The sequence below is a fragment of the Dipodomys spectabilis genome, unplaced genomic scaffold, assembly GCF_019054845.1.
Source record: "Dipodomys spectabilis isolate Male_0828 unplaced genomic scaffold, ASM1905484v1 ptg000783l, whole genome shotgun sequence".
Taxonomy (NCBI): domain Eukaryota; kingdom Metazoa; phylum Chordata; class Mammalia; order Rodentia; family Heteromyidae; genus Dipodomys; species Dipodomys spectabilis.
In genome coordinates this window covers 7,818,307-7,834,143 of record NW_024871460.1, presented here as the reverse complement: position 1 = coordinate 7,834,143, position 15,837 = coordinate 7,818,307, and the positions used below count along the sequence as shown (strand labels likewise).

Below are 15,837 nucleotides of genomic sequence, written 5' to 3'. Positions count from 1 at the left end.
CCCCCACAGTATAACTCCTGCTTTCACTGTATTTGATGTAGGTATAATTTGTGGAGGGGAAGGGGAAAAACAAATCGTTTAAATAGGGATACAGGTGGACCCGTTGCAACAATGAGACTTACAAGTCATTATGTCAAAAAAGAACTTTACAACATTGGTGGGGAGGGAAGGGTTGGGTGGGGGTTGGGGGGAGGATGGGATGGGAAGGGGAAACAAAGGAGGAGGCTACAATGCTTGATAAGAAATGTACTCGTTATCTTGCCCATGTAATTGTAACTCCTTTGTACAGTATTTTCACAATAAAAAAAAAGAACAGTTTTTTGGGGCTGGGAAGGTGGCTCAGTGGTAGAGTGCTTGGCTTGCATGCATGAGGCCCTGGGTTTGATTCTTAAGCACCACATATGCAGAAAAAGCCCCAAGTGGCACTGTGGCTCAAGTGGTAGAGCACTAGCCTTGAGCTGAAGTGCCCAGGCCCAGAGTCCAGGCCCCACAACTGACTAGTTTCTCTAAAACTTGCTTTTATTTCAGTGTACACAATCTTGGTCAATAACATAAACTTCACCTATTTATCTAAGGCCAGAATATGTCCCATCCTTGGTCTCTTCCTGTCCTTATGATCCCAATCCAGGCAACATCAAATTCTCCAGACACTACGAAGTATGTATTTAAGGACAAGTTCTGTAATTCAGATCAACAGCAGTAAAAGCATTGCCCTTGGGGAGAAAATAGGGAACAGTATATGTTCAAAAACCATTCTACATTTAGCAGCCAGAATTTATCTTCCACAAAGAATATTTCAGGTTATTAGGGAATAGGGAACAGTATATGTTCAAAAACCATTCTACATTTAGCAGCCAGAATTTATCTTCCACAAAGAATATTTCAGGTTATTAGGGAAGAATGATGGGGAGACACTGATCAAAATGTATTGCAATAATAAACTGACATGTTGAATTAAAATCTCTTTGTACAATACTTAAGGATAATAAAATCCCCCCCCCCAAATAAATTTCAGGTTACTGCTATCTCCTTGACAACTTTCAATGGCTTGCTGTTTGTCTAAACTTCTTTACTTGGCTTAGAAGGTCCTCCAAATGTTTACCAGTCTTTAGTCTTATTCCCAACCACTGTGCTCACACTGAACATTTTTTTTCAGATCCTAGGTGTTACCATTGGCTTTCCATGTTCCCAACCCTTCATAGGAAAAGCTCCAGGATCTAGTCTTCTTTGCCACCTATCTCTAAATTTCAACTTATTCGCTTTATGTGTTATTCTCAATGTCTTAATACCTTGATGCCAGAATCTTGTACTTTTGGGGTTTTGGGGGAACATTTTCCAAAATAACATTTTATTCTTTAATGGAAAAAGCCATTAATATTCAAATGAAGGAATCACATTTTTAAAAACCTATATATAAGAAACAGCCTCCAAGAACATTCAGGCAGCAGTCAGAGGGAAAAGTTTCCACAGCCCAAGTATTCTTCAAACTATTATGAGATAGAACATAATCTGATCACTTGTTCCAACAATTCATAGAATTTTTCAGTGTTTTCTCCAGATGCAAAAGCTCACTGTTGCAGTGTTAATACTTAACATACCAATTAAGTTTCTGACTGTTTGCATGAAGAGTTCTTTTGCCTGTCACTTCTCTCTCTAGTCTTAAAGCACTCAGAACATAGTAGGTGCTCAGTAACTATTTGTCATACGGTAACAAATTTTCCATGGCCTGAAAAATCTGTACTAATATAGTGTTGAATATGTTCAGAAATGCAGTAGTTCTGTCCCTGTTACCAATTTGTACATTCTTGACTTCTTTTTGTCTTTGAACTGAGTGCAAGACTAGTAGGAGATTAGTGGGGTTTATTGTTGCTTTGTTTGTGGGGGTATTTTTGTATTTTTTAATTTCACCTAGAATTCATCCAACAATTATTTATTGAGCACCTTCAATGTTGCTTCTTAAATGTTGAGAATAAGATTATGTGAATAAACTAGACAGTCTCTTTTTCATCTGTTTGAATTTAGGATGTGTGTATAAGGTTAGAGGACGTCAGAAAAGCAGACCAAAGTTATATAAAACATCAAACAATACAGTAGTCCTCCCTTATCTGAGAAAGAGAGAGAGCTTTACTTTCTGCCATTACTTGGGCTTGAATTCAGGGTCTCATACACTCTTTTTTATGCACAGCTGCCTCCACTTCCTTCATTTCGGTAGTTAATTGGAGATAAGAGTCTCACAGACTTTTCTTCCTGGGCTGGATTTGACCTATGGTCATCAAATCTCAGCCTCCTGAGTACCTAGGATTATATGTGTGAGCCACCAACGCCTTCTTTGTTTGAAGTTTCTGTTTCTACGGTTTCAGTTAACCAATGTCAATCCAAAGTCCAAAAGTAATATATGAGAAATTCTACAATCTGTACTTTTACAATGTATTGTTATACTTTAAAACTGTATTCTTTTGTAATATATTGTTATGCATAATCTATATTATAGATTGTAACAGCAAATTATAATCTATTATTAGTTATGATAATTAATCTTTTACTGTGCCTAACTTGTAAATTAAAGTTTAGCAGAGGCATGTATGTATAGGGGGGAAAAATCATTGAGTATATGGAGGTCTTTTCTGCGGTTTTAGGCCTCCAGTGGAGGTCCTAGAACTTACCTCGGGTGTCAGGTGAAGAAAGGAATGTATTTTTATGGTGTGCATTGTTGAGCAGTTTAAGCGAGGGAGGGAACCCAGAAGAGCAGGGACCAAATGTAATCTGAGAGTTGGTTTCTTGCAAGCACAGGTTTAAATATTGCTGTTTCAATTGCAGTTCGTCTGTACTACTCGCTTGCAGTGCATCCCTTCTAGCTGTAAAATAATAGTACAAACCTCACTGCATAGTTATGAAAGGATGCTCAGCACCAAAGCCAACACTGGAGTTCAACTGTCCGGAGGAAATTCTACCGTCTCCGGGCTGAGATTTCAAAACACCCACTCTGGGAAAGCCCCGCCCCGCCCACCACACGTGCGGCCACCGCTGCCTGGAGCGTTAGTGATGATTGGCTATTTAACCCGTCAATTTGGCTTTGCTGAGGCGTGCTATCCAATCCCGCTCGAGTTCGCCAGGGTTCCCAGGTCCTCCAGGTGGGCGGTGCCCATGACGTATAGACGACGCGTCACGTCACGGAGGACGGAAGTCGCTCTCACTGTTTTGAAATCCGCAGCCCGCGTGTCTCGAGATCCTTTCCAGGCAGAGGCCCGTCGCGGCCTAGTTTCTGGGGACTCCCCCCCCCCCCCCGATCCCTGCCGTTCCGCACCGGGGGGGGGTCTTGGGGCCGCGGACGCGCCATGTCCACCCCTCCGTTGGCGGCGTCCGGCATGGCGCCGGGGCCCTTCGCCGGGCCTCAGGCTCAGCAGGCCGCCCGGGAGGTCAACACGGCGTCGCTGTGTCGCATCGGGCAGGAGACGGTCCAGGACATCGTGTACCGCACCATGGAGATCTTCCAGCTGCTGAGGAACATGCAGGTCGGAGGGGCAGCGGGAGGAGTCTGGGCGGGGAGAGGGGCTGGCCGGGGCCGGGGCGTGCCGTCTGGGGGGCTAGGGCTGGAGCCCGCGGTCGTCAGTGGGACCGCCTGGGAAGCCTTCAGCCGGGGTCGCCCCCACTTCCACGCGCGTGTCCCCCAGGGCTGCGTCTGCTCCCCCGCAAGTCTGGGGTTGATGCTTTCCAGAGTGGATTTCTGAAAGATTCAAGCCACGTTCTTCTAGATTGGAGCGAGGAACTTCGTACCTCGCAGGGGACAGGTTGGATGTACCTCCTCTTCCCTCGAGAAACCTTACTTTTCCAGCAAAGTAGCTCCACAGGATCGGCCCAAAGTCTTCAGGTCTGCTAACCACTTTCTACAAAAATAAGTCTTCCCTGTTTTCTCTCACACCTAAGATACAATATACTATGCTAAACTAATACAGTTGTGAAACGTCACAGCAGTCACAACCGTAAATAAATCCATCCCTCTCGGATGCTTTCTCTTGTCCCTGTGAAATCTTTGCCTTCCACCCAGTACACCGCTAGTCCTGTTTTCTGACATCATGAATTAATTTGCATTTTCTAGAATTTTGGGTGAGAGGAACCACACAGTAAGTAGTCTTATTTTATTTGTCTAGATTTTTTTTCAGTCTGTGACAATAGATCGTTAGTTTTCTTTTATTACTGAGTAGTATTTCATTGTTATGAGTATATCGTAACTTTTACATCTGTTTGTCTGTTAGGTAGACATTTGGGCTGTTTCCACTTTGTGGTCATTATCAGTAATGCTGTGAATGATTGTTTACAATGTGTTTTAATTTCTTTTGGATAAACAATTTGGGAATGCAATTGCTGGGTTGTATGTTATGTCTGCTTAACATTTTAAGATAATTTATCCGAAGTGTTTGTATTTCCATTAGTAATCCTAGATGGTTCTAGTTTCTCCACATTCTCTGTCATACTTGCCATTGTATATATTCTTGCTTTTCTGTGGCCATCTCTCACGTTATCATTTAGAAACTGAACTTTCAGTTTTGATGAAATACCACATATAGATTTGTTCTTTTACAGATCATACTTTTGATATCTAAAAATGTCATACCTAACCCAAAGTGAAAAGATTTTCTTCTAGAAGTTTGGTAATTTTAAAGTCTTGGTTTATAATCTTAATGAGGAGGGGAGGAGTGAATAAACAGATTCATAACTAAAAAAGATTGGATTAAGTTGTGCATTTTATTGTTACGACTATTATTATTACTATCGTTAATCTCCTATGTAGATGCATTGAGTCATGACAGGTGTAGGCAGTGATACCTTATATCACTGAAGTACTCTGCATGGATTGATACACCATTGAAGGTACTGAATTCCTCTCCAGAGGCAATGGTTGTTGATAAATCTTATTTCTAGTTAGGGATGTCCTTCCAGGTATTCTTTTTATCGTTAAGCAAATGTGATACATGTATGTATGTGTGTATATACTTTTTACACAATCCATTTTCTATGATATTTTGATATTTTTAACTTATTCAGAAAAATAACTCCCTTTCCCTTTTTAAAATGTATAATATTCCACTGCATGAAAATACTGAAATACTATAATTTTATTTAATCACTTCTCTGGCAAGAGCATTTATGCTGCTTTTAATTCCTCACAATTATGCCACAGCAAATAATTTACTATACCAATGTACAAGTGCTCCAGTAGCTTAAATACTTCAAAATAGCTACATGCTTAATGTTGTTAGATAAATTTTGATGCATGCTCCTCCATGGAATTTGTACTTGTTTATGCTCTTATGCTCTAACTATCACAGAGTATTACTCTATTGGATTTTTGTTAACTTGCTAGATAAAATAGCTACTTTACATTTCTTCTACTTTGAGTCTGAGCCTTTCTTCACGTATTTATGACTCATTTGTTTCTTGCTAATTGCTGGTTGATATTATTTGCCTCTCCTGCCTCATTTGGCCATTTTACCTTCCTTACCTAATTTATAGGATGTATTCCTTTATATATTTACAGATATTTACAGATTAGAGAAACTTGCTTTCTGTGATACAACTTACAAGTTTTTTGGTGTGTTTTTTTTTTTTCCTCCAGTCTCTTTTGTGGTATGTGTGTGATCCTGTCTCATGGTATATCCCACGCTAGCCTTAAACTCATGGATTTCCTTTTTCAGCTTCCCTAGTGCTGGGATTACAGCAGGTGTATATACTACCAAGCCTAGCTAATTCCGTTTTTCTGTTATTCTTTTTTTTTTTTTGGCAACTCTTGGAGATTTTGCCATGCTTTCTCACTGTAAGGCCCACCCCTGGATGGTGAGCAGACTCCACCCTCCTCACAGCAAAGTCTCCACCCAGTTACCTGCGTTACCTAGGCAACTGGCACACCTGGAAGAGGTCACATCTGCATCCGCTGAGGTCACATCTGAATTTGATATGGACACACCTTTCTCCGCCCATACCCTAGATAAGGCCTAGCCCAGGCCCAGACGTTCTCTTTTCTAGCTCTCTCTCTGCTCTTTTCTAGTTCTCTAGCTCTTCTCTTTTCTAGCTATTTTCTCTCTTTTCTAGCTCTCTCTTAGCTCTTTTCCCCAGCTCCCTCTCTTTCTCTCTCTTTCCCAGCTCTCTCTTTCCCAGGCCTTTCCCCACCGCGTGGAGGACCAAGATTACCTGGTGCCAGCCTGAACGCTGAATAAACCTACCCCTTACCTGAATACCACATGCGTGGTGCTGTTCTTACTCGTCTACCTCTTTTTAAAAACCCAACCCTCACCACCTCGAACTCTGACTCAACTTTTCACTCAAGGCTGGTATTCTACCACTCAAGCCTCCATTTCTGACTTTTTGCTGGTTAACTGGAGATAGGACTCACAGATTTGTCCACTCAGGTTGGCTCAAACCTCCACTCTTAGATCTCAGCCTCCTGAGTAAGTAGGATTATAAGGAATGTAATATCCTGGTACCCAGCACTTAAAGTAGTTGATTTACTAATATTTAAGGATTAGAAAGATCTTCCTCCTCTAAAATGAGGGAGAATTTTGTGATATTTTGTTTCAGTTTTTACATTTAAAATGTTTTATGCAAGGCACCAGTAGGTCATGCCTATAATCCTAGCAAGGTAGGTGGCTGAGATCTGAGACTCCTGGGACTCCTGGTTCAAAGCAAGCCTGGACAGGAAAGTCTGTGAGACTCTTATCTCCAGTTAGCCACCAGAAAACCAGAAGTGGAACTGTGTCTTAAAGTGGTAGAGAACAAACCTTGAACCATAAAGCTCAGGGACAGTGCTCAGGTCCTGAGTTCAAACCTCACAACTGACAGAATCTGTCCTATTACAAAGTATGAAATAGCTTTAACCTTATTTTTCCAACATGTTTTTGGTTTTGTCCTTTATGGGGTTTTTTGTTTGCTTGCTTTGTTTTTCTAAGACAGTCTCAACTTTGTAATCTAACGTGTCTAGAACAGAAGGGATCCTCATGCTGTGAGTACAGCTGTGCACCCCCACACCTAGCCTAAAAGGTTGATTGAATAATTCATTTCTTCCTCCAGTGCTTCAGTTGTAGCTCTACCAATGAATATTTTTGTTTATTCTCCATAGCAGTCTCTTATTTCTGTATTATTGCCACACTTTCTTAGTTTTTGAGGCTCTGTAATGTGTTTATACTTGTTTTAGAATTCAGAAGTCCTGGGTACTCTTTCTTGTTTACTTTTCCACATGTATTTTAGAATCGGTTTTAGTTCAAAGAGAAATCTGTTAGCATTTTTATTAGGTTCATCCAACCCCAAAAGACCTGACACCCTGATCTTGAGTCTTACAAAAACCATAAATTAGCCTTTTTTATTTCCCTAAAAGGTATTTGGGGTTTTCATTTTAACCTTGAGGTTTTTAAAGTTTATTTCTAGTTAGTGTATCTTTTCATTGCAATTGTAAGTAAAGCCTTTTCTATTTTCTTTTTGTTTTAATAGATGAAGGTGAGGCTATTGTGCTCTTTCTCTTAATTTTGTACCCTCTTGTGGATTCTCTTATTTTTAGTAGTATTTTCTCATGCCATTTGTAAATACGATGATTTAACTGTTTTGGTGTGTGTGTGTGTGTTTGTGTGTGTGTGTGTTCTATATCCTACCTCTGTTCCTCTGAAATGATACTCTGGGCGTGTGTGTGTGTGTGTGTGTGTGTGTGTGTGTGTGTGTGTGTGTGTGTGTGTGTGTGTGTGTGTTGTGTGTTGTGTGTGTGTGTTCTATATCCTACCTCTCTTCCTCTGAAATGATACTCTGGGCATCTTAATGATTACAGTTAGGTATTCTGAAAATATTCTTTGCAACAACAGCATAGTTCCTTTTCTCCTGAAAAGTTCTTTTTTAGAGAAAAAAGTATTTTTTACCTTCCTGGTTGAGCTTACTAGTTTGTCTCCTTTATGTAACAGTAAAAATATTGAAATTATACATTCTTCTTAAAGTTACATTTTAAACATTAAAAGGAAAAGAAAAATATTTAACTGTTTGGAAGGCTTATCAGAAACTTTTTTTTCTAAGACTCATGGCAATGAAACATGTATGCCAACTTGTTAAAAAATGTACATGTATTACTATTAAAGTTTTCACATATTGTGGGTACATATACATAGTGAATTATCTGTTTGATTTTAAATTTTTAATTGCATTTGCTTATGAGAAACAGTTGATTTTATATGGTGTTGAAAATTGTTTCTGTTGCTTAGATTTATATAGAGAATACAGAATCTATTTCTAAAAATCTTGATTTGCATTGTAATATTTTGAAATTATTTTGTTTTCCCGCTAAGCTGCCAAATGGTGTCACTTACCATACTGGAACGTATCAGGACCGGTTAACAAAGCTCCAGGATCACCTTCGCCAGCTCTCTATTCTGTTCAGGAAGCTGAGGTTGGTCTATGACAAGTGTAATGAAAACTGTGGAGGAATGGACCCCATTCCAGTAGAGGTGAGTTTCCATGAGAGAGGGAATACACAAGGAGAGGTGAAATATTGTCCAGACAGTTGCTTTATTTTTCTCTTTCTTCTCTTTTAGCAGTATTTGCCTAATTTTGAATTTTATTGGTATTACTTTTTTTTTAGTATACGTTAGCTATGCAAGGTGGGGTTTCATTGTGACATTTCCACACATGTGTACATTTAGTTTTGAACAGAGAAGATGGAGATGTGATGTATGTGGATTATTTTTTTTTTCTTGGGTCCGGTCATGGGGCCTGAACTCTGGGCCAGGGCACTGTCCCTCAGCTCTTCAACTCAAGGCTAGCGCTCTACCACTTGAGCCATAGCGCCACTTCCGGCTTTTTTTTTTTTCTGCTTATGTGGTGCTGAGGAATTGAACCCAGGGCCTCATGCGTGCAAGGCAAGCATTCTACCACTGAGCCATCTTCCCAGCCCTATGGATTATTTTCATATTAATAATTTCTCAGACAGCTGGGTGCTAGTGACTCACACGTGTAATCCTAGCTAGTTGGGAGGCTAAAATCTGAGGATCACAGTTTGAAGCTAGCCTGGGTAGGAAAGTCTGCTAGCCTTGTGCTAAAGAAGCCCAGGTCCTGAGTTCAAGCTCTGGGATTGGCATAAGAATAAATAACAATAATTTCTCATAGAAATTGATTCCCAGGATTATAGTAATTTTTTTGTGTATGGGGGGAATTGAGTGATTTTTTAAAAAAAATTGTTATTGTCTGTGGGAAATTTTACCATTGCTGTCAGCATCTGCTTTTAATTATATCTGTACTTTATTGTAAGTAGGAGTTTTAATGGTATCATAAAATAATGTTAAAATGGTTTTTATGAAAGTGTTTTATAGATAATATTATTTTTCATCAATACTTCAGTAGATTTTTTTAAAGTAAATAGTGGGAATCACTGTATTTCAAAAATGCATTCTCTCAGGTCAGGTTAGATTAGCCTGGTATATATGATGTTTCTGTAAATGGCCTTTTCTTATTAACAAACTGTATCGTTCCACCACCAAAGATAGTTGAGAAACTGAGATGCCCTCTTAGCTACTACAAACAGTAATTTTATGTGATCAGTACTTCTTTTTGAGTAGTCAACATGTGAGAAGTGACATGGGAAAGAATAAGCTCCTACACATCCTGGAAAGAAATGGTCAAAGCTGTGAGATCAGAACTGGGACTGACTTTGTCTGGGGCTGGGGACGAGTCAAGGAAAAGGAGGGATGAAAACACCAACAGACTATCGTTCATTGGGGCAGTAATCTTCTTTTTGATATTGTATTTTTAGTATCTCATCCTTTATGTCTAGAAATTCAAAACTTACTGATTAAATGATTAATTAAAGCATTATTTAATATTTGACAACTAGTGTTACAAGTACTATTTTACAGAAGAAACCTGAAGAGTAATATCTAGAATGCACTGAAATGATGAACTTCTAAAGCTATTATTTCCGCTATCACCTGAGTTCAAATTTACTTTTAAACAAAAGTATAAAAAGTGATCCTAGTCTGATGTCTTGTCTGTACCAGTCTAATTGGACTATTTAGAGCATATATTTTACTTCACTCCCAGCAACTTATTCCATATGTGGAAGAAGATGGCTCAAAGAATGACGATCGGGCAGGCCCACCCCGTTTTGCTAGTGAAGAGAGACGAGAAATTGCTGAAGTAAATAAAGTGAGTTTTCTGTTTAGTCTGTTTATTATTCTTGATGAAAATTGATCTGGACTCAAATGTATCTCAGAAATATAATTTAAGTTATAGAATCACACATGAAGTTGTTTTTGTGGCAAACTTAACCTAGTTAGAATATGGCCAAGAGCTTAAAGGTAAGCAGAAATGTCGTCTGAGTAGTCAGAAGAGAGAGACTGCAAAATTCACCTGATGCAGCTCTTGTAGCTCTTAGGACACCTCCACAAGCACTCAGTCACAGCCCATTTACTTTTCTTTCAGATCTCACCTTTCTGGCTCACACCATATTTGGAGCAGCAAATGATAAAAGTTTACAAACAGAAAATGTGAACGCCTCATTGCATGAATAAGAAATTGCAAGAGTCATGAAAACCTTACCCTACTCCAGTCCCTGAAAGAAAGCTGACAGAAATACCCAGCATAAGCTGAGTGCTGGTGGCTCACACCTGTAATCTTAACTACTCTGGAAGCTGAGATCTGAGGATCCCAGATCAAACCCAGCCAGGACAGGAAAGTGCATGAGACTTTTACCTTCAATTAACCACCAGAAAACTGAAAGTGGAGCTGTGGCATAAAGTGGTAGAGCACTAACAATGAGCAAAAGGAACTCAGGGATAGTGCCCAGGCCCCATTTCAAGCCCCACCACTGGAAATAAGAAAGCAGGCATAAAACAAAATGTTTCACACACTATGTTTAATATTACTCGAGAAGTTAAAACAAGTACAGTAAGAAAAGACACAGTGTTGGGACACAGGAGTTAGAATAATTTTCATCAGCCTATTAGAATGCTGGGAAGAATTCATTAGAATAACCACTAGAGTCTATAATGGTAAGATTCTGTTCACTTTGTAACAAGAAATACTAACTACATAGGAATCATATCAATGATATCTATTACTACCATATTAAAATACATAAAAGTTTTGGATAATTAAGATAATATGTAAATCCTTAGGAAAACAATAAATATTATAAAAGTACCATTCTTGTTTACTTTGCAGATTTAATGCAGAAGAACCCAAATCTAAAAAACTCTTGAAAGTATGAAGAAATAACAGAATTTGGGGCTGGAGGCATAGCTCAAATGTCAGAGTGCCTGTCTAGCATAGAAAATTCTATGTAAATAGGAACAAAAAGTAGTCTTTGGAAAATAAAGCCCTAATATGAAAGATGATATAGGAACAGTAGTTCAGCTTGTAGCAGACAGAGAAGAAATAATAATAGCCAGAAAAACAGCCTCTCTGTTAAATGCATTGTAGAGTTGAAAATGAAACAAGCCAAAGTACTGGAAATCTGAAAGAAAACTAAGAAGAAAGAAAGTGATTTTTCTAAAACATGGGAACTTTTTGTAAAAGTTATACAGGTTAAGAGTATCTCTTGCAGATATGATAGAAACCAAAGTATAAGAAAAGTCATGGTAGCAAATTGCTAAATTTAGATAAAGAAAGTAATGAAGAAATTTAACTTAGATCTTGAAAGAAGAAGAGACGTTTGGGAACCTAGAGAGAGGAGATGTTTGTTTATGAAGAAGTCTTTCATGCTGCTGTTGACAGTATACGTGTAAAGTCACAGTTCTTCATGGTGGATCAGCCCTGTTCTCAGTACTATTGCCCTGCCATCCCCTTAGTTACATTCACCTCCCCGGAGGTGATGGAACACTCCCTTTCTGCATCTTAAGATCTTCCCACCGCTCACATCTGCTATCATCTTCTTTCTGATCACATTTCCAAGTTTACAGCTATTTTATTCCACTCCTGTCATTTTGTTGGACTGGGGAAAAAGAAACATGTGTATTCTGACCACAGTATTTTTCTCAAACATTTGTTTTTTCAGTATACCAAATCATATTCTGAAAGTATATATATATGTATATATTAATGTAATGAGTCAGTATTTCAGATTTTGTTTTCTCATACTCATATTAAGCCAGGTGTAAGGTGCTTTGAACTTTGGAGAAAATGTTTATTATCATATGATTGAACTGATGGTTATTACAAAGAGAAAAGAATCAGTCGAGTTGTTTTAAATGCAGGATTAAAAAAAAACGAAACTCTATGTTTATGGGAATTATTTCTTTTAAAGGGAATTTAGGTGAAATATTCTTTACTTATGACTAAAGAAGTATGTTTCCGTGTCATGTGGTTTTTGTTTGTCTATGTTTTGAGGGGTTCTTGGCATCAGTAGGATTGGAACTTAGGAAGAATCTGGCCCTTTTTGCTCTAGACTTTTCTGGAGAAGGTCATATATATAATACATATTATATATAATATATAATATATATATATATATATATATATATATAGGCTAGGTGTGGTGGTGTGCAACTATAATCCTAGCTATGCAGGAGGCTATGCAGGGGCCAGTCTCCTGCATAGCTAGGATTATAGTTACATATCACCACACCTAGCTTATTGGTTGAAATAGAATCTTGCTAGCTTTTTTCCTGGACAAGCCTTGAACCACAGTCCTCCTAGTTTCCATCTCCCAAGTATCTGGAATTACAAGCATGTATCACCAGACCCAGTCTCCCATGTCATGCTTTTGATGAACTTTTACAAAAAACAAAAATAACACACCTTGTTTTTTTTAATACATTGGCATTTGATTATATTAAATAAGGTGCTATATGGATCTGTGTTATACTAAAAATATGTATTTTGTATTTAATGAAAATGTTCAGAATATTCTAATGAATATTTTTTTCTCTTAAATAAGCAAAATAAGTAGACTTATGTCCCTTATCCTCAATTGGGTATTTTCAGATGTTAACTATAATTTATTCTTGAAATTGTACAGATTTTGGCTTTTTTTAAATACTTTTCACTTTCTCATGTTTCCTGCAATCCTAAAATCCTGTTTAAAACCATATGCTTTAGAACCACAAGAGTGAATTTTATTTTGCCTAGAGTGATTTTGTTAAAGTAAAATGAAATTAAAAGATGTCATGGTAGTGTTTACAGGTGACATATAATCGAGTCCTTGCATTTAGAAGTTAAGACATGTTTGATTAAGTGTCACAGCCTTTGTATGAATATTAGATTACCTGGTCTGACTTAGCATAAACATATTTGTAAGTATTCTCCTGTTTCTATATTCACCTGTTAATGTAACAAATTATGCACAGCTGATAGATTTTGAAAATAGCAGCTGTCAACCTCCCTTAGAATCAATCAGTGGCAAGATTGTATATATTAAATCTTATATCATGTCATGAAAATTTATTTACAATTTAACCACTAATAAGCATAACTGTCAGCTTCACTGTTGATAGTCTCAAAACGTGTTTTGACTCTAGATGTTTTACTTGTGTGCTAATTTTTTAATTTAAAACCTAGTGGCATCTTTGAGAGAAGCTATCCAAGTACCTTATAGTTTGGTGTATTTTAATTTTTTTGTTTGCCTATATTTTAATTTGATCTTTAAAGTGACCTATTTTTGGTACTTTTACATTATTTTTTAGGAATTAATTATATTAAGAAGAAGGAAAAAAAATGTAATGGGATTCATATATATTTCTATCTTTAAAAGAATATAATTAAATATTATTGCTCCAAATATTTTTCCAAAACCATTACTGAATAATGATTTCCAGTAATAACTAGTAAACACTCCATGCAGAAGTGCTCTATTTTTATCTGTGTCATCTATTTTCATAGGACTTGAAGGAAGGAAGCTTAGAGGAGTTTATGAGCCCTAGTCTAGTAGATCTAGAAATATAGGTGCAGAGTCACAGCCATGAGCATTCCAGGCATGTAGCAATCTTCCTTGTGAAGGTTATTGCATTGGGCACAGGACCATTTTGATTTCTGTTTTGAGAATTAGAAATAGGTTGCTATGGTTGCTTCATGCTATGAGTAGTGACATCTGTCCCATTTCTCAAAGACTAATTGCATGAGACACTGTATTTTTATTGTACTTTTTTTATCGACAGTTTACATTCTGCATATACTATTAACATTGACAGAATGGTTACTTACAATGCCAGGCTCTTTTAACACTTTGTGAATCATAATAATCCTCCTAAAAACTCTTAGGAAATAGGTTTGATTACTTTGCATTTTTCTGATGGAAGCTTCAATAATTTGGCCACTGTCATCCATTTATATTAGGGAAGGGCAAATACCTGAACACCCAGTGAATCTGGCTCAAGAGCAAGCTACTAACAGTGTGTACCACCATGCCTGGAAGATCCACATTTTTTGTAATTAAATGTACAATTTACTTCCAGTGAAAGTGGAAGAGTAGAAAGAATTGATAACACCGAGCCACAGTCCTGGGCTGAATTAAAATTCAGGGTTCCAGTCACAGAGTATTTAGGAAGTGAAAAGGGTAGAGACAGTCGGCATTACAGGATTATTTTCCCCAATTGCACTCTGGGTCATTAGAGTCATGGCTTACTACACTTTACTCGTCGAACTTCCTGGTCTATGTTTCATGTAACATTTTTGCTAAATTCTTTTGTTTCCACAGAAACTCAAGCAGAAGAATCAACAGCTGAAGCAAATTATGGATCAATTACGAAATCTCATCTGGGATATAAATGCCATGTTGGCAATGAGAAACTAGACTGGTATTTAAATTCCCAGTTCTGCACATGCTATATCACTGGGTTTTGTTTGTTTTGTTTTTTGCCCCACTAAGTTGCTATTGTTTTTCTCTCCCTTAGAAAGGACTATTTAATTGCTCTTACTTTAATTGCTTGAACTGAAGTTTCTATTTTTACATTGTAGTTTTACATTAAAGTATCCAACTTTTTAAAAATTTGTTGATTCTACAAAAGATCATTGTAATAAAATTTGATAGAGTTTGTGTTTTGGTTAATTTCATTAATTGAATAAAGCAAAGTTTTGTAAATAATTTTTTAAATTGTCCAGTTCAATTACCCTTTTAGAAAAAATTTTTAATGTAACTATTTTTAGATTAAAATATCCATGGTTCATGCCTATAATCCTAGCTATTCAAGAAGCTATTCAGTTATTTGAGGATTGCAACTTAAAGCCAGTCCAGCAGACAAATCTGAGAGACTCATCTTCAGCAAAGATCTGGAACTGGAGGTGTAGCTCAAATGAGGGAAAAAGCCAAACAAGAACTTGATACCTGAGTTCAAGCCCCAGAACTGGTGCTCACACATACACACAAAAATGCGTCAACATCGATCTGTGATACAAATTAATTAAAATTAAATATACATGTTAACTACCTTGGCTCAATTTTTTAAATTCAGTTTTATACTCAAATCAGTTAAAAGAGAAATGTATTGCTGAGAATGAACCATGTTCAAGGTATTGATCATCATTGAAATGATGCCTATAAAAGCAGAAAAATGTAGTTTGAGGACAGCACAAATTAAAATTACATTGATAAAATTACATTGATGTGCTACCTTCTTTAGGTCAAGGAGCAGTCATCTTATTTTCCAGATGCAACCTAATCATGTGTTTTGGAAAGGCAAAAGAGTATTAAATTAGGTTGTTTTTTATGACAAGTGGTTTTCCAGGTTACAGTGAATCCTCTATAGATCTGCTTATGGGAGCTATACTTTCCCATCCTGATTCCAAAGTCTCTACTAAGCAAGCTGGTGTGAATTTACCCTGTTAAGATACTATTTGTCTTCTGTGTTATATGTGGATCAAGTTTCTTAGCTGATTTCCTCT

The 15,837-nt window shown here is 37.4% G+C and overlaps 1 protein-coding gene across 2 annotated transcripts; it reads left to right on the top strand.

Annotated features, from left to right (window-relative positions):
• The first annotated feature begins 3,180 nt into the window (after positions 1-3,180).
• Med30 (mediator complex subunit 30) lies at positions 3,181-15,040 on the top strand. Of its 2 annotated transcripts, none has more exons than XM_042673148.1 (4): positions 3,181-3,512; positions 8,316-8,474; positions 10,063-10,167; positions 10,444-10,677. In XM_042673148.1, the coding sequence occupies exons 1-4, from the start codon at positions 3,336-3,338 to the stop codon at positions 10,510-10,512; spliced, it is 510 nt and encodes a 169-aa protein (XP_042529082.1). In that variant the 5' UTR covers positions 3,181-3,335; the 3' UTR covers positions 10,513-10,677. The 2 variants fall into 2 exon arrangements, with proteins under 2 accessions (XP_042529082.1, XP_042529081.1); XM_042673147.1 differs by lacking the exon at positions 10,444-10,677 and adding an exon at positions 14,654-15,040 and having other exon boundaries at positions 3,182-3,512.
• Positions 15,041-15,837: the final 797 nt, after the last annotated feature.